The sequence below is a fragment of the Geospiza fortis genome, unplaced genomic scaffold (assembly GCF_000277835.1).
Source record: "Geospiza fortis unplaced genomic scaffold, GeoFor_1.0 scaffold16, whole genome shotgun sequence".
In the NCBI taxonomy this organism is placed as follows: Eukaryota; Metazoa; Chordata; class Aves; order Passeriformes; family Thraupidae; genus Geospiza; species Geospiza fortis.
This window is the reverse complement of record NW_005054302.1, coordinates 682,662-708,160: the sequence shown is the minus strand read 5'-3', so window position 1 is coordinate 708,160 and position 25,499 is coordinate 682,662. Positions and strand designations below refer to the sequence as shown.

Below are 25,499 nucleotides of genomic sequence, written 5' to 3'. Positions count from 1 at the left end.
TATATATATATATATATATATATATGAATAATAAGTAGGTTTTTAAAAGCTCATTTTTTGTTAGGCCCTTAAGTGAATAGGCATTTATATCAACTGTGCTATTAAAACCAGTCTAATTCTGTGAGGTCTGGTTCCGTTGTTACTATTGTATGTTTAGTAACCTCTTTTTCCATGAGGATGAGTCAGTAGGGATATATAATCACTTGATAATAAAACTTTTTTCTTTTATTTTCCTCTAATTCCATTTGTTATGATTAAATATTATTAGTAGTATGCTTTTAATTTATGGAAATACTAATGAAGTTGGAGATATCTGCCTGAGTTTGTGCACTCTATTAGTTGCCTGAAGTACTTAAATATGCATAGTTACCCTTTTACTAGTGTTTTCTTTTTCTTTTTTCTTTTTTTGTTGTTGTTGTTATGCTGGGCTTTCAATAGTTATTTAGATTGTCCAGAATGTAATGCAAGTCTCTCAGAAGAATCTGTAACCTTCAATATTTGTTATCTCAACCTGTCCATACCCACCAAGGCAGTAGGAGCAAAATTCTTGTAGCATGTTTAGTATGTTCTAGTAGAATAAAACCTGACTCTGGTCAAGCTTCTTTCATCTCCTGAACTCAATATGCATATTGGCAGAGGAGGCCATATGTTCTGCCTGCCAGATGATTTTCACTGAACTCTCAATGTCTTTTCTGAGGAGACCTAACTAGACTGGAAGGCCATCTGAAAGGATTTGTGTGATACTGTGATCCCTTTCTTTCAATCTTGCATTAATACCTGTGCAAAGACATGAAGGATTTGTGTGTGTAACTATTCTTTGGCAGGAATAATTTTTTTTTAAAGTAAATCTTAAATTGTTTGAAATTGTATCTGTAAAAATCACCAGAGATATTTTTTTTTTCCCTGGGAAACTTGTAGTAGAAGGTTACAGTATAATTTTAGCGAGTTGCAAGTCTTGACTTTTCTGTAAGATATTACTTAGTGTCTTGTACCTCTAGTGTTTATTTGAAAGCAGAGAGGTCTTCAGTTAATTTTGCATCAGTATGTATCAAGGCTGCTGAGTTCTTATTTCCTGATCCCTACATTTGGCTGTTCTATTGAGTTACTCTTGAAGCCATTTATTCCTGTCTGGGTTGAGATGATGTGCTTGCAAGGACTTTAGTTAATACCACTTTAGTGGAATAGAGTGAAAAAGACATGTCAGTAACTTTCCATAGATGAAGAGAATTCTTGGTTATCATTAACTGTAGAGTTGCTTCAGTTTAATGCCACTTTAGTCATCCTTCAGCTTTTAATACTAATACATTGTTTCATTTGAAATTGATCTTTCCACAGTGGATTAAGAATACATTTGTGTTTTAGTCTTTTGTTAAAAATGTAAAAATCTTTACACAGCTGTTGAAATATTGAAGTATTACTCAGTTACTCAAGGTAACTTTCCCTTAATGAAAACTTAGTTTCTTTTGTAGTATAAATTGGTACTATCAAAATATGTAACATTTTACAGTCATACAGTTAATTTCTAAACAGATTTTCAGGAGACTGTTTACCATTCAGCAGTGCCTATTATAATTCATTTTTTAAGTTAATACACTGATCAGCTATATTTTACAATACCGCTTATCTATAAGATGTGTGTATACACAGGTATGAGTATTAATACAAAGAAAAGTTCTAGCCTAGAAAAGTGCAGACTTTTATCCTTCCATATTCTTATAATTTACAGTTTTATAAAAAGAATAAATGGCTTAAAGGACGCAATTAAAAAGAAAGGCATATGATTTTACTATTTACATTTAAAAAATCTTGTTCATTTTGTTGGAACTATTTATTTTTGAGGAACAAAAGAGAATTGTGCTGAATTAATAAGCATGGCTTTTGACATGTCAAAGGAGTAAATGAGAGGAGGTAAATGAAAGGTTAGAAATATTCTTTTAATACCATTAAGATAATATAGCTTCAAAGTAATTTTCCCAAGGTACTGATTACTTGTTAATACTGAAACTTACTTGCTTTTGTCTTTTGTTTTAAAGAAGAAAAAAATGAAATGTAGGAGGGATGAGATTACTTTAGGGACACGGTACGAGTGTGAAATCACTCCTACACATTACTGGTGATGCATTTTGAGAACTCTGCATACCGTAACTCATGATTGAAGTTAAATAAACCAGTTTATGTAACTAAAAAGTGTGTATGCAAAAACAAATTGCTCTCACTTTCATTAGTTGGATATTTGCTTAAATTACTCTGGTTACTAGAGTTTACGTAATTAATTTAATCAAATATGTGAGTAATAACTAACCATTCTTAATTAGAGAAGAATTCTCAGTGTCATCAGAGTGTTAAATATGAAAGCTGTGTATCTTCTATTCTTTCAAGGAAAAGATTTAGTATGACTAATATAATTCTGACTGTATAGAAGAGAAAGTACATCCCAGTCTGAACTGAGCAATAATACCTTTCAAAGATGTTTTCCTTGGTGTTAATCTGAACATCTGAATATGTCTGATCTTCTGCTAGTAACTGTGCAAGGAGTTTTTTTGAAGGGTTATCTCTTCCTCAGCAGCACCCTGGAATGTCTATATGACACCTAATTTTTATAAGTAAGCAAATCTGAGTATTCTGCGTGCAATAGCTCTTGAAGTAATTAGACTGTTGGTAACTAAAAAGTGTGTATGCAAAAAGGTTGCCCTTATTTTTTTCATTGATGCACTTTGTTTAAAAGCAGAGTTTCTCAGGGATCAGTGGAGTTGCTCCTGTAATGTTGAAGGTGAACACCAGCCAATAAAATTATTTCAAATAAATTAGAAAATTCCAACAGGAATGTTTAATAGACTTAATATCATGAGATGTTTCCTATTTTTACATATCAAATAGATCTTTTGGAGGATGTCTTTTAAATATAATAATTATAGGAAAATAGGTAATTACTCCCCTGAAGTTATTATTAGTAGCATATCATGTATTATTCACACACTTATTTATGAGCTGTGTTACTGGAGACATTTATAACTGTGGAGTTCTAATACAAGGTACATGCATAATTAGGTGAAGTGAGTTACATCTAAGCAAACTCCATTGACTGCTCATGTAATGTTAAGTAAACATTCACTTACATAGTCATTAATATTTTTTCTTTTTGCAGTTTAATGAACTATCTTTTCGACACAGCATTATTTTGACTCGTCTTCCCTTTTCAGCTACTTATGTTTTTCATTTCAGTTCTTCATGTGCATATTGTAAGTTCCCAAACCCTATTTCTCTACAATAAACAAAGATTTTGGGGAAAAGATACCTGTTCAGTCATGCTCTTACTGTCTTATCTCTCAAGGATTTCTATATCTATACAAAGAGTTAAGTATCTCACCTGCGCACAGTGTTGTTGGTAGTGAAGCCTGCTTTTCTGAAATTGCTGAATTTTTTTGATGACAGATTTGATCTAGAATGTCTTCTTGTATTTCTTTAAGGAATGTCACTGTCAGCAGGATCTTCTCCTCTTCATTCTCCCAAAATAACTCCTCATACATCTCCTGCTCCTCGAAGAAGAAGTCATACTCCTAACCCAGCAAACTATATGGTGCCTACTAGTGCCTCTGCGTCTGTCACTAACGCTGTCTCTCAGCCTCCATCTACTGGCCAGGTGATCCAGAAGGAAACAGTGGGTGGAACAACGTACTTCTACACTGATACAACTCCAGCACCTCTCACAGGAATGGTATGTTCGCTTTCAATACACAACTGTCTGGAGTTTGTAAGTGCTGAATTGGTTGATACTACAGATGTTATTTTTAACACTACAAACTGCTTATTCTGTATGAAGGTGAGGCCTTTCAGTTATTTTAGTTGTTCTCCAAAAATCACCGAAATATAAGGACCAGAGAAATTTTTATATATTTCTACAGCTGTGTAGAGCTTTCTGGGGTTTTAACACAGCAATAGCAAGAAAGCATTCTATGTGTCTCAGTGGATGCATACATAATGAGAAAACATCAAAAAGTCTAGATTTTTTTTTGACAGGTTAAATAGCTCTTATATTTGATGTAATGGGGAAAAAGGCAGTTACAAAACTGTGAAAATAATACACCTCCCTCTCCCTTGAAATCTTTAGAAGTGAGTACCACATTAAAAATTGTAACATATCTGACAATATATTTGTAACTTGTACATGAGCATTTCATAGTTTGAACTGTAAGAGTGAGAAAACTTTTCATTTACCTTATCCTTAAGGACTTGAAAAAGATTCTTGAAATATTTTATTTTTAGGTTTTTCCAAACTACCACATCTACCATCCAGCTGCACCTCATGTTGCTTACATGCAGCCAAAAGCAAATGCACCTTCCTTCTTCATGGCAGATGAGCTCAGACAGGTAAGATTTTAGAGAGTTTAAAGGAAAATTTAATATCTTGGTGAAAAATAAAAAATTGTTAATGTAGAACAGAAATAGACACTTGGAATATGTGCAGTCAGTTTTCCCTGTGGAGAATTTGAAAAATCAAATCTTGTAATAAGTGGAGTACCACAGAGGGTGGGGATGAGTTACAACATATATGACTACGATCTAATCTGCATGCCATGATTTACTATTCAGCTCAGTACTATTACTGATGTGGTTTTTTGGCATGCATGGGTTTATTTTTGTAACATTATTTTAAGCTGCAGTACTATTCAGTTTGAAAGTCTCCCACTGAAATGGAAGTGTATGCAGGTGTTAGTTGAAGAGCTCTGCTCAGGGCTCATCATCTCAAGGCTGGCTGTGAGTGTTATTAATTTCAGCTTTACTGTAGTAGCTGCCTTTGTCAGTGCCAGCTATAGCAAATATCTTCTGAAGCTTCTTCAAGAATTTAGGTATTTTATCATTCAAATTTTCAAGCTATTGATCTTCTGACCCTCTCTACCCTAGACACTTGCATTAATTCTTTATTTTAGTACAGGTAGCTAGTACTTCAAAGACAGTGTTTTCTTAAATTTTCAAAACTGATGTGCTGAATTACAATGTTCAAAACTTAACTTAATTTTTCCTTCAGGAGCTCATCAACAGACACTTAATAACTATGGCCCAGATTGATCAGGCTGATATTCCTGGTAAGTGTTTCTCAAAACTCTAAACAGTGATCATGTTTTTCTGCAACCATGTACATTTATCTATATTAACAACCTCTTGCAAAAGCTGCCACCTGTTTTTATTTTTTCATGTAGCTTTAATCATCAGCCCGGGCCATGGTTAACTAAATGCAGTGTTTCAGAAATATGAATTATTCTTTCTGTCTTCTATTGTAATTTTCTTCTGTTTTGAAACTCCTTAATGGTTAGGAATAGTTCAAATTGCTGACAAAGGAAAAATCATTACGGCAGTTAAGCCCTGTGAAGAACAGTTTTGTATTACTTTGTAGGTATTGGGTACTTCTTTAAATGATGCATATATTTTCAAAGGTGGTATGTGAACTAGCAAAGCAGTTTGTTTTGAAGTGACTTCGCTGATATATGAGAGAAGACTTTGTGCTAGCTGTCACGCAGAAGACCCATATACTATTTACTGTGATTTGGCTTTTTTTATTCAGCTTGATTTAAACAATTTTTGCTTGCAGTATCTTTTCAAATGTGTGCATACTATCATAATGATGCAGTTAAAAATGCAGTTTAGTGTTTTAATCCAGATGAAGTGCGAGGGTAATCTCGTAATCTGATTTACAAACCTTTAGCACTTCTCTCTCCCTGATTTATAAACCAGTATATTAAAACACGTAAGACTGATACTTGCTTTTTTTCTGAGGAAAATGTCGTTCTTACTATTGTATGAAGTCTGCATGGAAATTGGTGCTTATTATTGAATCAGTGTAGGAAAAACACCAAAGAAATATCATTCATAAGGGTGAATTTCTAAGGTAAATAAGAAAATGGCAGATGGAATGGAAGTGGCATCTATTCTGTTGATTTTACTTGGTATAACACTTTTTCTGAAGACAATAACTTTAGGTCAGTGGGATCACTTTTAGGAACCTATGAATATGTTGGTGTTAAAGCAAAAATAGTGAATTTTAACTTCACATGCACCTAAAAGATGGCGGAGATAATTTAAATATTAGTGGAAGTCATTTTAATTTTCTCTGCTACTCAGTAATTTTCTCGAAGTCAGCTGAGGCCTAACCTGTTTCTGTTTATAAACTGATTTTAGCAGTTCCTGCGGAAGTGGACAGCTACCACAGTCTCTTTCCTTTGGAACCACTGCCACCGCCCAATCGTATACAGAAAACGAGCAACTTTGGGTACATTACATCGTGCTATAAAGCTGTAAATAGTAAAGATGACCTGCCCTATTGCCTTCGGAGGATACATGGTAAGAAACATTGAGTTGTCTCAGTAGGACTAGCATTCCAGCGTGTACCAGTCATATATTAGTGTCTGGTTCCTTCTCAGCAGTTTCAGACTGAGTACTGAAATAAAATTTTCTCATTCTAAACATTATACTTTAAACCATGGGTTTCATTTTTTCACTAGGTTTCCGTCTTGTTAACACGAAGTGCATGGTATTGGTTGACATGTGGAAAAAGATTCAGCACTCAAATATCGTAACTTTGCGTGAAGTGTTTACCACTAAAGCTTTTGGAGAACATTGTAAGTTTTTCTTTTTTCTTTCCCACTGCCCTTCCCCCCAGCTCCCCCCCAGCTGATGTGTGGATACTTTTTTCAAGTATGCTTGAGTTAGTAAATATCACCTTTTTCTGTTTTTAAGCTCTAGTGTTTGCATATGATTTTCATGCTGGAGGAGAGACTATGATGAGCAGACACTTCAATGACCCTAGTGCTGATTCCTATTTCACAAAACGGAAATGGGGTAAGGAAACCACACTATGATACAATACTTTTATACACTGTTTCAGCAGTAAACATCTGGTCACAAATAGTTGTTCAGCTTAATTTTTTGGCTAATCAGTTCTGTCATGCCATAAGCTGATTGATATGAGAGAGTTCTTCTTCACCTCCTCTTTGTAAAATCTTTTTAAATTATCAAACAAATATAAAATTGATGTCAGCATGTAAGGAAATTACAACTCTTTGAGAGAAAAATAAGTTGGAACAAAACTGGGAGCCAGGAGCTCTAGTGTCCTTGTTGCAGGTCTATCACCAGGTAACACCTAACATTTAATGGCAATAGTTTCAAAATTCAAAAGATATGCTGTGCCAATTTGATGCTTGCTGTTTAGGTGTCCTACCCTTCTGTTTTTTCCCTCGCCATGAGGAATAATTAAACAGTATTTTATTTGACGATTTGAAATGTGAAGTACTAGTTAAGACAAGAAATGGATTGAAAAATCCCTGTACCTTATTCTTTTCAGACACCAACTTCACATCTTAGGTCTGAAATTTTTTTAAACGATGTTTATACATAGCTTCAATGGAGTCACTACATAAGCATTCTTAAATGAAATCTGTCACAGGATGGTCTATGGCTCAGCAAGTGGCACAGTAGAGCCCAAATGCTTGTGGGTAAAGCCTTTTCCTCTCCAAAACACTGTGCTGTCAATCATTCTTCCTATTAGGACCAGTTTGTGCCCCCTGCAGTCTTACAAACTGCAGTCAGGTGCTGGCAACACAAACAGTGCCATGCTGAGAAAGAGAGGTGGTCACTGCTGAATGCAATCACAGAAAGACTTAAGGTAGAAAAGTACCCTGCAGAGCTTTTTTGGACCAACTTCTTGCTTGATGCAGGACCAGCCCTGAAATTAGATCCAGCATTAAAGATGAATAGATGACTGTGACATGGCCTGTTTGTTTTTTTTTTTTAAATTAGATAGTATCTTCCCTAAATGTCTTTAGGCTGCTATTGTATGAAGAGAAACGAAGCTAAGGTTTTTTTCTTCCTAGTGCCTTTTGAAATTAGAGCTTTTAGCTGTGAATTCAAACTGTTTCAAAGGTTGACATCTAGAACTTCACTTGGCTATCTTTTACATCAGAGTATAGTGGTTTGGTAGTGTGTGAATATGTTGAAAGGCTTGAAGAAAACCTTGCATACATTCAAAGACTTGTGGATATGTGGATACCTTATATACTGCATAATTCTCACTGACTTTGCACTGAGCTGACCATTATAAGTGGAGATGGAACTTGATTTCCACCACTGATTTTGGTGGTAATATCTCCGATGGAGGAAACCCCAGTTTGATGTGTCATATCCTGTGGCAAATCAGAGTGCAATTACAGATTCAATGAGCCTGATGTGAAACTAATTTGGTGAGATAAAACTGGAAGATCTACTGCTAGGTTAATGACTGTTACGTGCAGGACTAGACTCCTGAGCGTTTCCCTGTCATGGTTTTCAGTTTCCATGTGAATCGGTCCTTGTTATGTTTTTGTATCTATCTAGAGAATCATAGTAGAATGATGTCTGTTCTAGGTAAAATAATAAAAGTTACATAAAATTCTTGGGAGCACATTCTTTTGTCACACTGGAAAATAATTAAGTTACAGACCTATAAAGGGCAGTCATGTCTCATTAATCTCTCAAAGTTCTTTAAAGGAAAATCCAGTAGATAAGATCTTGGAGTTTTCAATGAAGTCCAACAGAGTCTTTAAAAGAACCTAGGTAGTCATATTGCAGAGAAGGTTCTCAGTTAGGTTAATGCCTGGATAGAATATTGAAAACAGAAAGAATGAACAGTGAAGATCATTGATGGATCTCACAAGATGATGTCCTGGGAGTTGTATTTCTTAACACATTCACTTGTTTGTTCTGAAGATAAATGATCTGACAAAGTTTGCTGGTAATACCAAATTATTTGGATTGTTAAAAACAGAGGCCAATTGTGATTGATTGTAGAAGGATCTTACAAGACTGGAACTCCTACTGATACTACAGCTGGTGATGTAATGTAAACCAATGTGATCAAAGGAAAAATGGAACTAGCTTTAAACATGAAGTGATGGCCTCTGTTGTGACTGTTGCCACTTAATGGGTCTGGGACCACAGTTAAGTAGATTGAAGAAAATACTGTCCTCTTGCTGAATAGCTGTAAATAGGAAATAGATTGATGTAGCTAATTAAGAAAAGGGCAGTGAAATGGTAGACATTGTATTCAAGTTGTGTGTGCCTGATAGACTCCTCTCTGTAGCTATGTTCCTCCTCGTGCATTTTGAAAGGTGTAGAAGAGCAGCAAAGAAGTTGAGATGGGGTGACAGGGATGATCAAAGGTGTGGAACAACTGGATGAAGAACAGCAAAGTGGAATAATGCTTTTCATGCTTTTAAAGATGGAAAGGAATATAATGGGGTTAAAATGCCTGGAATATGGTCTGAAAAATCATCTGGAATAACAAAGAAATTAATAAAAAAAGTTTATTATTTCTTCCAGCCTAAAACTAAGGACTTACCAATGAAACTAGACAGGAAGCAAATTCAAAACCTAGGCTGTAACGATAATTAAGCCATGGAACTTTCACAGATTATTGTGGACATTTGCCTAAGTTCGAGGGGGAAGTGGGCTTAGTCATGGATGAGAAATATTTGGGGACTGCATAGGCATAATATTTATTTCTGGGCTGCAAATCACTGGAGGCTAATAGAATATTTTACTTGTTTATGTTTATACACTTCAGTATTCATTGCAAGCTGATTTTAGTGTATGTGTCTTTGAAACAGGCTCATGGGCTATCTGGACCCTTTGTTTTGCCTACTTCAGCTTCCTTTTATAGGCAGGAACAATCTGGGAAGTTGGAAATAAGACATCAATGTCTGTTTGAACCAAAGTATTACTTAATTAAAATGAGTTGTTGCAACAGAACTTACAGGGATATGTAGGGAAGATAATTGTCTCCTGGCTGTGGCACTTTACTACCTGCTCTTTCAATATTTTCAGTAGATAAACTAGGGGAAAAGAAGTCACCTGAATTCCCAAATTTTGCCAAATCTTTCTGCATATCTTTACTTTGGCCTTTCTTTTTTTTTTTTTTTTTTGATAGCTGCTGCTCTCTAGTCTGATCCTCAGTAGAAGGGGCAATTTAAGAGAGAAAAATAAGATTGCATACCTATAACTTGATTTCTCAGAATTGCCTGCCTTCACGGATCCTTTCTCCATCCCCTCACAGAGTTTCTTGGCCGTCTGCCTGCCTAGAGGAGACTCCCAAGAGAAGCAGGGGAATGGATGGAAGTTGGGTACTCTGCAGCATGAGGCCCAGATTAGTACAATTGCTTATAAAGGTTTTAGGAGGCACAACACTGTGAACCTGATCAGTGAACTCAGAGAATTTGATTTCAGGTATGCAACCTTATTTATGTTGAACACTTGAGTTGGCAACATGAGACCTTGATAGTTAAAAGATGAGGATTATGGTTTACATGGCTGTCTTGCATGTCATTGGTGTCAATGTGGTCAGTCTTGGGTGTTTTCTTCTTGCCATGTTATTTACAGACCCTGTTACAGGACTGCCTTGCTAGAGATTTGGTGTGGGGGAGAAAAATAGCAGCTTACATTTATTTTTGTGCTGTAAAGTAATGTCTCTGACTTCTGAATGCAGTAGAATTTGTTGCTTGTGTTCTTTATTCAATGATACCTCCTCTTCCTTCGGATGGTACAGTGTGATAATCTAACATTGTTCTGTCATATTTTACTAAATTTGCATGGTTTAAAATCAGGAATCTGAATTTTCAGTTAATCGCTACTCAAAGTACATTTATTTGAAAAGTTTCTTCTTATATTATTCTCACTTCTTATATTTCCTCAAAACATTTCTTCATACTCTAAACATTAAATCTGTTGTGCTGGAACTTCTTGGTATTCTTCCACCTTTCTTACATTTCTTAGCTTCAGATTATAGCACGTATTAGTGCATTTATCTCTGCCGAAATTATGTTCTCTTTGCATTAGCGAGTTAACCCAAAAGTACTGAAATGTTGCTTTTAACAGTCCAATAACTGAATGGTAAACCAAATTCTGAATGTATGTACTTTAAAACTTAACAGTCAGAAAATCCTGGCAAATTAACAGTAACTATTGGCAGCTGCCAGAAAGGTTTGTCCTGATGAGCTTTTGTGGTTGGCAGAGATAAGCATGCCTTTGTTATGTCCTTTGGTCTGGTTTTAAACACTCTGAGTAATTAAATGTTGGTGTACGCGCTGTTAGTAGGAGTTTTCAGCAGTACAGTCTCTGTTTTTCAGCAAACAAATACTTTCTGATGAAGATAAGCATGGTCTGGGAAACTTGATTTGCTTTTGACATATTAATAGTCATGCACAAAAATGGACTTCACTGCTGACTTTACAGTTTTTTATATCCCCACATGCTGAATTTTTTTTTTATAAAATACCCCTTCTATTGAAAAAGAAATAAGTTGTGTGATGACTAGATGAATAGTGTGTGATGAGGAGTAAGAATGTGTGAATATTCAAAGTCAGCATGATGTTTTTGAGGACAAAATATGTGACTAATAATTATCCTAAAATACCTTTGCCAAAAGCTGCAACTTTTTCGAAGTAAGTTTGAGCTTTGAGTTTTCAGTAGCTTTCAGTAGAATTTTTACAAAAAATACTGCTGCGTTCTAGTAGTTCAGAACTTTTCTGTATATTGAAAACTGGGAAATGTAAAACCAAACCCCAAGTTTCCCTGAAGGAGAGATGAAGACTACTGCATTTGTCTTGTTTTCGGTACTTTAACATAGGAACACCAAGTAAACACCGAACAATTCACAGTTCTGAATGTAAAAGACTGCTTTACAAGCCTGAGAGGTTCAATTTAGTAAACAGCTGAATCTCTCATTGGTTTTTTTTTTCTTCATTACTGTGTGAGAATTGCTGTTTCTTGGCATGCTTTCAGTGTTCCTGATGATGTCAAACAGGTCGTACTGCTGGTATTCCCAGGCCTTACTTCCCACCCCAGGACTATTCCTGGATTCACACTTGCTCTGGAGAACAGAATTTCATTTGAATACTTTTTTTAAGAAGGAAAAACTTAATATACACATGCACACTGGTGCAGAGGGTAATTTTTTTGTTCTGTTGCCAACAGCATACCACAGTACTAAAAAGTAAGTGTCAGTATTTTTTATTTATGTTTATCCCAATGTGGCAAGGAAAAATAATGGATAACCTGTGTTTTTGAAATGGCAGGTTTTAAATTTTTAATCTTTCCATTAGTGGCTGTGTTCTACATCACAGAGATGAAATTACTGGGAGAGGTGAATCTGCCATGCGGTAGGTGGGAAGAACACAGTCTGAAATTTTGCTTGTTGTAGCCATAGATTCAGCCTGTGGTGGGAAGCCTTTGCAAATCAACCATGGAATCTCTTAACAAAACACTTTTACAAGTAATACTCTGATCATTTGGGTAACGGTTACTTACATTCTTGTGCTGTTTTTCCTTGTGTTCAGCACTGTTTGGAAAGCTTTCCAACTGTGTGTTTCTCCTGAAGAGCAAGCTTTTGGGTCTCATTTCCTTGGGTCCATGCTCAAGTGCTGTATGCGGCAGGTGTGGTGGGCCTCTTGGGACGTATGTTATAGTCAGCATTGCAGCCAACTGAACTGCTTTTAATCGTGCTTATTTTGAATAGATAGAAATGTAGGAGGGCATTTCAAAGCTGATTCTTCCCATGTTTTAGCTTGTACCTGTAGTGTATGTGAATGTGGGGTGTAGCCAACTGGTGTGAAAGCAGCAGCCCAGATTTGGCTGTAGCCTCAAGTAAGTTTTTCCAGTAGTAAAATAATGTTGCCAAGATTTTCTGATAGATGAGGAGAAGCTGTGTCAAACTCTGGTCTTTCTGTTTATATTGGACTTTCCCTTGGTTACATTGCCTTAATTTGAAAATCAAAGGGTGGGTGCTGTTATGCATGCACAAAAATAACTGCCAAGTTTCGGCTTCTCTTTCACTTTGGGATATTATAGCAACATTTTTATTCTGGACTTTGTACAGATGTAACTGTCTTATAGTATCCATGCACATCCCTGTTAAACTTGCTACTCATGTTGCTGTTCACCAGATACAAAGTGCATTCTACAGCAAGTAGTAGAGAGTCTCAACTAGTAGAGGAGGTTGTATCTCTCAGTTGTTTTATATTATAGTTTTTGTCATTCTGAAGAAGAGAGAGTTATGAGGGGAAAAGTTTCCTACATGAGACTTGGAATTATGGCTTTTTGTGGGAAGTGATTTGCATAATGATTCATCAGGGGGCCAGAAAAAACAAACAATATCTCATTATATTCAGCTTTCAGTAGACATGCCAAGTTTATTGTTTTTTAAAGGAGTCAGCATTTTGATCTTCATAATCTAAACCAAAGTACCTTAAAACTGAAAAGCAAACTAAAATTTCAAAAATGGACAAAACAAAGCTCAAATGAATGCTTGTAACCTTCTCAGGCCATGACCCCAAAGTCAGTAAAATTTCCAAGTAAGAAGTTATCAGGAATGTGTTCCACATTTTTTCACTGTGCATGTATTTTGTGTGTGCATATGCATGCAAGTATACATATGCTTACTTTGATCAAATGCAGAGATGTTCATATGGTTGTGTAGGAAAAGGAGGAAAGGGGGGGGACCCCCAACCTCAAAAAACAACAACAAAAACAAAACAACCCAGAACCCCCAAACAAACAAAAATTAAAAAGAAATAAATGTTTAGAGAAGAGCGCAGTCAGTTCACAGCAAAACCAATCAGTTGCTTACATGATTTTACTTACTACTGATGATATTACTGGTCTCAAAATAAGCAAAATCAGTACTGAGGCAACCTCTTGAAATATCTCTTGTGGTTTGTAAAATTGAAATGTACTGTCTTACTCTGGATGTATTTTCTTCTGCTTCGTACAAGGCAAACAATGCCAGCAAACAAATTTCGTACCAGGCAAACAATGCCAGCTTACTTGAATTACACATATCATACTTAAAATAACATTTTTTTATCTATATATTCATTTTTCATCTGTGACAGTATTACTCAAACTGTTTGTAATGTAGGATTTGAGTGTGTGTTTGCAATGATTGAGTTTTACTTTTGAAAGGAGAACTAAAAATTCATTTGGAAGGAGAGTAATGCATTTCTTTCATATGACCCATGGAATAGGGGTCATGCAGTGATGACTTGTCAGGGAGTTGTGTCACTGCAGAACATAAGTGAAGTTGTGTTCAGTGATGTTTAGCCTCCAAATCTTTGTCTGATTTGCTCATGTAAACTGAAATTAGCTTGTTATTTTTTTCTTATTAGATGATAGAAAATGTTTAATTGGGAAGCCTACCTGCAATAAAGGTGGTAAAATGTTGCAGCTATTGTGGTACATACTCTTTGTTTCAGGATATTGGTGTTTTTACTTCTGAAGTACCTGCAAATTGTGATGTACCATCTACTTTGAGCAATTTCCAATCAGTGCTCATTCTCAACTTCAAAATATCATTTCCCTGAATATGAGAATGAAAATAATAATGCCTAATGAATTGTCAGCATTTTCAAAAAAATCACCATGTGAAACCAAACAATGAAGAAAAATCTATTCCCAAACTCACCTTTAAGGCAACATAGATGTGTCTTTCAAGGACTATTAAGAATTAAATGAAATGAGTGTGTGAGTTAATTGTATGATTCAAGATATTGTACTTTGCTTTTTGCACAGCAGCCTTCCATTGATGCTCACAATGTTTTGGTTCTAGGTCAGCATGATGGACCTCTGCCACGGCAGCATGCGGGGTTGCTTCCAGAGTCTTTGATATGGGCATATATTGTGCAGCTCAGCTCTGCCTTACGGACCATTCACACAGCAGGACTGGCGTGCAGAGTTATGGATCCAACCAAGATTCTGGTAACAGGAAAAACAAGGTAATGAAAGCATTCAGTCTCACTGTGCTCTGGGTTCCTGGCAGCTGCTGACTCTGCACCTGGTACATACATAGCTACTAAGTTCTCTCAACTGGCCTGAGGCATTGTGCTAAAGCTTGTAACTTTGGTCTTTTAAAGGTCTTCTAAAACATATTTTGGGAAGACTTATACATTATCCTCAAGCTACAGATCAGACCCACTACTGTCAGTTTAGACATTTGTTGATTTATTTGTAAATGGAATACTGTCTGTGCATTTTATCAAATAGTAAAATCAGTCTTTTCTGATTCATTGTAATTTGCTAGGTACTGATGATTTTTATGATATCGAAAAATTCAATGGATGCTAGAGGAAAAATTGAGTAACCAATTAAGTTTAATGGCTATTTTTCCTTTTCTCTTCCTAAAGGTTACGAGTTAATTGTGTTGGAATCTTTGACGTTTTGACATTTGACAACAGTCAAAATAATCCACTGGCATTAATGGCTCAGTTTCAGGTATGACAACACTGCTAGTTAGGTTGGTGGCTTGGCAAAGGGGTTACTGCAAACCAGTGTGATTCCTTTTGGAAGACAAGTACTTTAAGTAAACTGTAGTCCAGTGTATCTATCTGTAAATGACTGTATTTTTTCACTTCTGATTTGATCTTGGTTCTGCCATACACTGTTCGAATTTGCTTACAATTTATAAATGTGAATGCTCATTTTGGTATTTTCTGCCTCTAAAATTTCAGCAAGCTCACTGAACAAGTAGAACTATAGTATTTAACAAACCTAAGTCAGAAACGACTGGAAATAGAAATTTCTAAAGGAAGGAGAAGAAAAATCTTACATTTAGTGTTAGAGATAAAAAATAATGATAATAGTTTTTGCTCTGTCTTTTGTGATTTTAACATAAATAACTAAGTGTTGAATACCTTTTGAGAGGAGTAAGATCTTTCAGTTAACTGCATTTAGACCCTCTCCTCATGCCAAAAAGATTCTAGTGTATCTTTATTTTGGGCTCCTAGTTTTTCCGTGCTCTCCTGGTGTTCTCTGAAGCGTGGACTCTGCATAATTCCTGAATTAAGAAGAACCCCTTTAGAATTAACAAAAACTGTTCCACAGTCATCTGGAGCATCAAAGTACATTACTTCAGCAGTCATCACATACCCTGTTTGTACTGGGAGTGAAAGACTACAGTAGGGAGTTGGATTTAATTTATTTTTGTTAATTGACCTTATTCACTGTGAAAACTGCTTATTCAGAGTCTTTAAGTAATAACTGAAATGTTTGAACTTTGGCCAGAAGAAACTAGCTTGTTGGAGACGATATCCTTTAGAACATAACTTTTTTTTTAATGGTACAGTAAAGCAGTTTTCAGTGTGCTTTGAGGAGTACACCAAAGGATTTCACGCTCACACACGCACACTCAGCTACGTATCAGTGGGCTTTTGATAATAATTTAGTGGGAAACAGTTGTGAGAAGATGAAAATACAAATAAGTAAGGGGTTCCATGCCTAAAAATGTAATGAGAGGGGTTTTATTTAAATCTAAGTACTTCTCTATTTTAATTTCAGCTTGGAAAGGGATCCTCCTGAGATATTATGACATTCAAGTAAAGAAAAACATTTAGAATACTTGAAGATACAAATCTAAAAATACTTGCAGGTACACAAGTCTGTCAAAAGCACTTATCACCGTAGCAGCTCAACACATGGCAGCTGACTTGCTTGATAATGCCTAGTTTTGTTTAGGAGGAATGGCTTTTCATGTTTTATGTGTTGTTAATATTCAGATTGTTTAGGTTTATCTGCTAAACCAGAAAATAAATACTCCTAAATACTTAGTTTGGAAGATCTAAATTGCAATTAGTAAATACAGTCTGTTTTTTTCTTTTGCTGTTTTTTCTAGAAGGGCTAGGCTTTTACTGCCCATTTTTTTTCCTTCAGAGGTGCCAAACTGGGTCCATTCCTTGAAATTTATGGGTTATTTCTCATGCTCTACCTTTGTTTGCCCTAGCCAGATAAAATTACAAAATAACAGCTGCTGCTCGTCCTTTTTCCTTTCGATCCATGACCCAGTTCCTGAATTCCTTTGGAACTCCTGTGACTGTTAAAAATGTATGTTATCTCTTGGTTTACTGCCCAGCTAATATGCATTTCCTTGTTGTTGTCTTCAATGGAAAAAGCCATATTTGTTAGGATTTGCCATTTCCTGGCTATTTCCCATGGTTAATATAAAGAGAGATTTCAGCCAAACCAGTGAGGAGCTATGTAGAAGGAATGCAATTGTTCTTTGCAATCTGTGTTAAACACATTAATCTCTATGATCACTTAAGAGTTATATGAAGGCAACAAAAAGGAAGCTAAAAAGAAGTAAATGAAATACGAATGGCCACTTGCGTTGAAAACCAGGGGTTAAACCTGTATAAACTCCAGCATGTGACTTCCTGCCCCGCCCCAGTCCATAAGTCTTGTGTCAGTCAATTGCAAGGTACAGATGGGAAAGCTTAGTGATGATACAGGAAACAGTAAAAAGGTTTAATAAATATTTCTGTATTTGGAACAAAATTTGTAAGTCCTCCCCTTTACAAAAAAAAAAAAGAGAATGTAAGTTTTACTGTTTTAACAAGGGCTATAAGGTTACTTTGGCTTAAAGTAAATATTTTCAATTTAGCAAACCAAAATAACTTTCATATGCACCTCCCCAAATTTAAATAAACTAGTTTGAAGAGACATCTCAAGTACTATTATTGACTCTAAAAAAATGCACCAAAATGTAGGAACTTGGAAGTACTTCTAAGGACAATTCTACAACTTATCCTTTTAAGTGAACCCATAGAACTAGGGTATGAATGAGCTGATACTTATCCAAGCATAGCAGTGGATCAGGATAAACAAAATAAAAAGTAGTGTTGGTTTCAAAGTGTTTCTGGAAAATGGATCCTGTCAAAAAAAAAGTTTTATTTTAATAACTTACATGTCTGGCTGGTAAAATCAAATGTATTGGTCTGTTGAGGTATCTCTATGGCATTTGGCATAGTGGCACATACCTATTCAATTAAAAAAAATAAGAAAGGGTCCCTATGCAATTAACATTTAAATTACTCACTTGACATGCTTGAAATTGACTTAGTAAAAGGGAGACATTAATGAAGGTGGCTGGTTTTGAGTTTATGCCCTGGTTTTTAGTGAATGCTATTTAATAGCTCTGTCAATGAACTAAATGCTGATAAAATCCTTACTCGAAAAGCTTTCAAGAGATAGAAAATTAAGTTGGTAGAGGTTACAGTTATGACTTTAATTACTAATTAAATGGTTATTAATTGCATGCAAGGCACATTTTTGATCAAAAGGCTGCCTGTGCTTAGAAGGTGTAAAGCTTTTCCTTGAAGTTAGGAATCAACTTAGTATTACTGCATAGTCAGTGTTGATAGTTACCATAGCAGAAATTTTCTGTCAGATCAAAAGTAACTTACGTGATCCATAGGAGCATGGAAACACAATAGGGAGTATAAACAAGGAAATGATGTACCTAATATAGATCTGTACCTTGCACTACAGGAATGCAGAAAAATGTTTCTGGTGTTCCTGCTGCAAGGAAGTCTGGTAGTTCTTGTGTGCCTTCTTTAACCTTTCTTTGCCTAGGAACAGTAAGAGCTGAATATTTTCATAGGATAGGTTAGGAATTAATAGGCATATATGGATTGCTTCCTTACAGAAAAAATGGTGTAACCCAGCTTCTGGGCAGTCATGCATGTACCCTGTCTGAATTTATAGAGTGGGTCAGCAGGTGGTAGTTTAGTTGCTTCTAAAGCAGTAATCTGGCTCTCAGAAATCCTAAACTTAATGGGATCTTTCCAGCTTGTGATACTCTCATTCTCCAGTCACACAGGAAGAATATTGCCTTTGTGCTCTTGTAAATTGGGTATTGTGATAACATTTTCTTTCAGGATTTCAGCTAACAATGAATAGTAAAGTGCCTCCAGAGAGCAGTTCAACTGGCTCAAAATCTGAATTGTCTCACAGAATTACAGTTGTCTTATATTGATCAGTCTCTTAACTGAATGCTTCAAGTTCCTAAAATAAGTGGGATGAATCCAAGCCACTTTTGTGTCTAAAACAAGCTAATCATTGGCTGTAATTTGAAAACTGTGTGTTTGGGGGTGCATTTGGGTGTCATATTCTCTCTGCCAATTCTTCTGATAGATGCGAAACAAACAAAAATTTAAGGTTGCAAGTCAAATGCTCAAAACCCCACAAAGCTTGAATTTAAAATTTCCTGTCTGATGTTAAGTGTAAGACTTCCTCAATAATTTCCAAAATCTGTATGCAATCTGTATTATGAGAGCACCTGTGCAAAGGAAGACAATTTTCATAGGGTCTTGCCTGTATATTTTCAGTGTCCCAGGGTTGTATGATGATACAGAATTTATATAGGTTATATCCTTTTGAATGACTAAAAGTTGAAAGGTATTAAGTGTAAAGTAGAGGACTGCAGAAAGAAGTACAACTGTGGTTAATACAAATGCATATTTCTTCCAAGACTTTTTGGAGAAAAAAATCATAATGAAAATGTCTTTGTCTCAGGTGACACACATTTCTAGGTACTGCACCAGCAGAATTCCTCTGTTTACAGCCATACCAGTGTTCCCTGCTGCTGAAATTGACTGCTTGTTAGTGGAAGCAAGTTCATGCTGAAAAGGGGGTTTATTGCTCTGATTAACATCTCTTTACCAAAGGAAAAAGGAATGCTAATACTCAGAAATTCTGTGTTTCTTAGGAAATAGTTTAGCAAATGCCAGTCCCACGTCCTTTTCAACCACTTTGTCCATATTTGTCTCATTTTCCACATCCTGTTTCTGTCTTCATTAGCTACAAGAATAACATTCATTTTAACTTCTGATGTATTGTGTATCCATGTTCAAATTGTGCTGCTTAATCGTACTTGATATAGGAACAGCAGGGACATTGAGGGACCTGGAAAGGTTTGGTATTTTTCCCTTTCCCCCAGCACCTGGGAGATGTGGCTTCGGGGAAGGCTGTGCTCAGCTACTGCAGCCAGAGGCAGCAGGTGTGGTTATGCCTCTGGGTGGAAGAGCTATGAGGGGCTGTGGCATGTTCACCATCACAGCACTTTTCTAAAGCTGACAAATTCTAACCAGATCTTCTAATGCTGCCAGATTTTTTTAGCCTTTCTTACAGAAATGACAGAAGGTGGTTTCTTTGTATGACTGCATTCTCTGCTAAATGGCATGGCCTTGCTCTAGGCTATGGAACTGACATTCTCAATTACTAGTAGCTTTTATGTTTTTAGGTTTGCAAAAATATCTTATTTTCTCCAAAAAAACCCATAACCTCAGGAAAAGTCTAATTTCATATCTATAGTTGACTGTTAAATTCACTCTGAGGCATGTCCAGCATGGAAGGCTGCAGGTGTTTTTACATTTGGCCAAGTTGTGTGCAGCTGAAAGCCTTTCCATGGAAAGAATCAGTTCAACTTTTCCTATGAGTGTCACTGTTTGCTACTAAATTAGGCTCTTGCTTTTAGCAGTGAGCTTTAAAATCTAAAATCTACAGCTTTTCAAAATCATTTCTCATGGCTGGCTATTAATACTGGCAGAATTTTCTGTTATGGCAAAGCAGGGCTGTATCCAGCATTCATCTTTTAAGAGCAGTTCTGCTTTTAACAAAAGTGTTTAGTAATGCAAAGGTTTCTTCATAACACACAATGTTGTTCTGTTTGGCAACTGTACAGGCCCGTCTAGTTATTTTGCACAGTTCAGATCTTTTCACACTGTCCATCAGAGATTAAAATATTTGAGCAATTTGTTATAATGGTGATATCATGTGTTAGAATGTGGTATGGATCCCAGTATGGAATTCACACTGGATGGCTAGATTGAAAAGATATGAATGCAGAAAATGCTGGTTTCAGTTTAACAAATAATCCTTTTATTTCTACATCTCATATTGAGAAGACTTGTTCTGTTTGCCACCAACTCCTTGACTTGTCAGGATTGAGCGGGTGGGTGGCTCAGAGAACTTCATTACAGAGCTTCTGTTCAGTACACAGTTCTCTCTGGTACTGTCCTTAAGCTAAAAATAGGTAAATTTTAATAATTCAAAGATAAATATAGTACTTAAAAATTGTTAGGTGTCAGGACAGATTTTTTTCTGTACTTTTTAACTACTCTGACTTGAACAATCATATTGAAATATGATTTGAATAGCACTTACTTTAGTTGCTCAAATTCTTCTAAGGTTTTGAAGAACTGTCTCTTTAACACCATCTAGTACCATGGGTAGTATTTATCTGTACTAAGAATCTTACCTCTGTGTGTTTTCCCTATTAGCAAGCAGATCTGATCTCCCTGGGGAAAGTTGTGTTGGCTTTGGCTTGCAATTCTTTATCAGGAATTCAGAGAGAGAATTTGCAGAAAGCAATGGAACTGGTGACAATCAACTATTCCTCTGACCTGAAGAATCTGATTTTGTAAGTTTGTTTAATAAACCTTTTAAGGGAAATTGCAGCACTTTTCTTATGTATACAAATGCAAAAGCGAAATGGTATTTTTAAAAGCAAGTAAGATTACAGATAAATCTGCTGTTGTTGAATTGTCTTCATGAAATAGGCACACTGACTTTTTGGCCAAAAGGTTGAGTGCTAGCCTTTTCTGGTTGCGTATTCTTTTTGTGTCATTTCAATAAAGTCAGCCTTTTTCTCCCTTGCAGCCTGAGTGGGAAAAGTAGAAGTCTTTTCTCCTTTCCTCATTTGAAAAACGATTGCATTGCAGTCAGAATCTGCATCCTTCTCTCTTTTTGTGTATATTCTTGCTGTTTGAATGGAGTGAACTGCACAGTTTTGTGAAAGTATACTCCTGTCTTGTATAAATAACTGGCTCGATGTATACATGCAATTTGATTGTGTTTTCTTGATGGTATCTTCTTAAAAGAAACATAACAATTGTCAACTTTATGTATTAAATACAAGAAGCTAAATAGTTATAAAATCATAATGGAATATAATGTTTGGCATTTGCAGAAAGTAATCTTTGGTGGTTGGGTTATTTTGGCAGGTATTTGCTGACTGACCAAAACAGACTTCGCAGTGTAAACGATATCATGCCTATGATTGGTGCACGATTCTATACTCAGTTGGATGCTGCTCAGATGCGAAATGATGTTATAGAAGAAGATCTAGCAAAGGTAAATTATGTAGTAACTCCTGCAGAAAGACCTGTAGTCAGTGTTCCTAGATCTGTACCTTGAAAGCGAATGTTTTCTACTAGTTTCTGTTGGGTTTTTTTTTCCTTTCTGTTTGTTTATTAACCTAAGTAATCTGCCTGAAGGCTTGACAAGTCTAAACTCAGGCTTTTGAAAGCCCCAGAGCTTCAAGAATGCCTAGTTTTAAGATGTCTTCAGCTGTGTTTTGACTGAAGTAGCATCTTCATTTCCAGCCCGTAGTCTTGGGAAAATTATGTTCTTTATAGCATGGTTAAAAATAGCATTCTGAGTAAAGAAGGCCATGTATGTCATGGAGATCATTTAATGTGTGCTAAAGCCCCATAAATTTTTAGATTTAGATTTTGGTGTCCTTGTTCTCATATGCTTTCCTTTCCGAATGAATTCTAATCCACTGAGATACCATGTTCAGCTTTCCTGAAGCGTGCACTCTTGCTGTGGAGGTCTGTGGTGTTCAGTCAAGGTATCAAGTACTAGCTATAAAGGAAATGTGTACTATGTATCAAGTCAGGGTGTATTTGTTCAACAGGGAGGTGTCTATTAGTCAGAAGTAACTGAGAGCAGGAGATATATTGGGGAATGCTCTCATGGCCCTGAAAATATGTGGGATAGGGTACTACAGAAGGATTTAATCAAGTTCTGTGATTCCACTCCATTATAACCCCTCACTGGGAACTTTTTAAGAGACAGTAGACCAGTGTTTGGGATTCTAATAGCCTCGGTTCTCTTGATTTCTCCAGCATTGTCCTGTTGGAGAGTAATCTTCCCCTCCTTGATGAAAGTTGCTGAAATCTATCAGAAGCAAGGAGCTGTAGAAGAGCCAGGCAGTATCTGTGTACCTCTAGATGCTGGGTGCACACTTTCTCAGAATCAACTACTAATCCTTCTCCAGAGGTTTTTAAGTTTGTTGTTAAGGTGGCCTATGTGCCTGCACAAAGCTGGGCAGATGAACTCCTTCCCATAGCAAAGATGGAGATTGCCCTGTGATCAGCGTTACAATCTCTGTATTTTTAGTGAGGCTGTTTGAGCAGTTGTTTATAACTGGCATGTGGGCAGAGGTACTACAAATTCAAGTTGTTGCTTAGCCCCCAGTTTGGCAATAGCTGTTTACTTGACAGTGATAAATACCACTTCTTAATTAGCTGTCACACTGTGACTTGTTTGTACTGTGACATCCCCTCCATTAACATCAGAGCCACAGTATCCCTTAAGTCTACTCTGGTACGCTCTGTGCATTTTTGTCCCAAAACAAATGCTTTGGAGGGAGTATTAGAAAAAGACTAGCATGTGTGATTTTTTTTTTCTTATATTGTCCAAGCATGCAGTCATCTGTAGCTTAGGGACTCCTGATGCTGGGAGTGGTTTGTATGTAGTTAATATCTTTGTAACACTCACTTCTCACAGAGCAGTAACCCTATTATGCTATTCCTTTCCTTCCTCACTTTTACGTTTTTTATATTCATGTCATAGCAGTCAAAGCCTCAGTTTATAAGCTCTGTGGAAAGTATCTCCCTCCCCACAGGCTACTAGGCCTGCAGAGAGGCCTCTTGGAGACTTGGTCTCTGTGGTTTTGCTCAGCTGTGTCACCATTCACTGGGAATCTGCAAGGCAGTGAACTTTACACAGGTGTAGTTTTGGCTTTTCAGTATTTGATCACATGCCAAAAATAAACTTGGTGGTTAGACCAAATAGTAGACCTTGGGTAGCTGGACAGGGTTGGTTTTCCATGTCAGTCTCTAAGTGTTGCTACTGTTGAGGTACAAGCTGTTTTCCAGTGTGTTTTTAGACTATTAATAGAAATCTGCAACCCATAGGTTGTCCAAGGTCAGGCTGCTATCACTTTGACCCACTTTATTTACCCAGCTGTGCACAGTAATCTACTGCAGACTGAATTCGGTTGAAATCAATATGATCATGCATGGAATTAGATGCATCTTAGCATGAATAATGTTGTAGACCTGAGCCATTGGAGAATGTGAATAATATCAGAGAGGATCTTTTCCTGACAACTTCGATTTACGCTGTGAATTAATTTTTTTGTTTAATGTAAGCTACGATGTTACTGTTTTACTGCATCCTAAGTAGTGTGGAAAAACACTGAATGAACTTTCAGTTGCATGTGTGCTAAGCAACTGTAATTTTAATATTCTCCCTCTTTGTGACCTCATTGTCACTGCTTTATTTATGTCATTTATGGACTCAGCATTTATACTCTTTTAAGACTTAGAAGCTAACTGCTTTGAAAAAACGTGTTTCAAAATTATTTTTGCAATCAATTATCATTTGAGTATTAGTTTCATGATATTGTTGCTAAATATTTACTAAAAATGTTTACAAAGCATTTCTGAAAAACAGATCTGGTAGATGGTTTCTTCTCATCTTTATGTGAAATTAGGTGGTGTACCGCATACTTATGCGTATCTTGGTATCTGTGTGTGTGTGTGTGTATATATATATATATATATATATACACATAAACCCCCATATTATTCTCATTTAACTTACTGTATTTTAGCATACCTGTGAGTATAGGCTGGCAGGAGATTAGATTTACATTTCCACAACGAAATAGATTGCCTGGTCCAGTTCCTGCTGGGACTGGGAGGTATCATTAGTTGCTGAATCTTTGGATTATAATTTGAAGTACTAAAATGAGCACTGGACTACTGATACATAATAAAATGCATTTGATCTCTGTCTGAAAAAATTATACCCTCTCCTTTGAATAAATAAACCTTTGTAATTAACAGTGCTTCATTGGCATTATTACCATGTATTTTTTGCAAGTAAATGTCTAAATTTTGTTTCAGAGACTCTTAATAACTTTTTTCTTGTTTTCTAGGAGGTGCAAAATGGAAGGTTGTTTAGGCTCCTAGCAAAATTGGGAACAATCAATGAGAGGCCAGAGTAAGAAAACTTGTTTTTGTGGTTTAGAGTATGTAAAACACAGTTTGCAATGCGCTTTCTTCCTTCATAAATTTAAGCTAAATTTTTCTCCCCATATTTGCCCATGGAGAAATGAATATTTAAGAAGCCTTGAGAAAAATTAGATGAGCAATTTTGACCAAGACTTTAAGTAGACAGGAGAAGGCTACAAGTTGTTTCCTTGTATTTAGTATGGTTTATCTTGTGAGTGGCAGTAGTTTTGGAGGAAATCCATTGCTTGCTTTAACTGACGCAAAGGATATAGATACTGGTTTTAAGCTAGTGAGTTTTCACCTTGTTTTTTATTGACTAACTACATGAAAATGAAGTGTTCATTGTCTGTTTTCCATCCCTTTGCATAAACTTAGAGTTATGTTTATAATGCAGGTTTCTACATATGTTTTATGTGATAAACTTGTTACAGATAATTTTTGCTTTCTTCCGCTATTTTTGGTGGCTCTTGGAAGGCATTAGCTTTAGGCACTCAAGCAGCTGAGAAAGTTTTGTATAGGTTATCTTCTGTTTGTGGTGGAGGGGGACTAATTTAATTGCAATTT

At 36.1% G+C, this 25,499-nt stretch overlaps 1 protein-coding gene across 3 annotated transcripts in view; it reads left to right on the top strand.

The window, feature by feature from the left end:
- PAN3 (poly(A) specific ribonuclease subunit PAN3) overlaps window positions 1-25,499 on the top strand; it is a 66,073-nt gene that overhangs the window by 34,370 nt on the left and 6,204 nt on the right. For all 3 annotated transcript variants that reach the window (XM_014311774.2, XM_031066127.1, XM_031066128.1), the window contains 11 exons: window positions 3,468-3,715; window positions 4,264-4,368; window positions 5,027-5,084; window positions 6,175-6,336; window positions 6,498-6,614; window positions 6,733-6,834; window positions 14,627-14,792; window positions 15,201-15,288; window positions 21,129-21,268; window positions 21,852-21,981; window positions 24,860-24,924. In XM_014311774.2, the coding sequence (XP_014167249.1) occupies window positions 3,468-3,715; window positions 4,264-4,368; window positions 5,027-5,084; window positions 6,175-6,336; window positions 6,498-6,614; window positions 6,733-6,834; window positions 14,627-14,792; window positions 15,201-15,288; window positions 21,129-21,268; window positions 21,852-21,981; window positions 24,860-24,924 (1,381 nt within the window). The remainder of the gene's footprint in view (window positions 1-3,467; window positions 3,716-4,263; window positions 4,369-5,026; window positions 5,085-6,174; window positions 6,337-6,497; window positions 6,615-6,732; window positions 6,835-14,626; window positions 14,793-15,200; window positions 15,289-21,128; window positions 21,269-21,851; window positions 21,982-24,859; window positions 24,925-25,499) is intronic.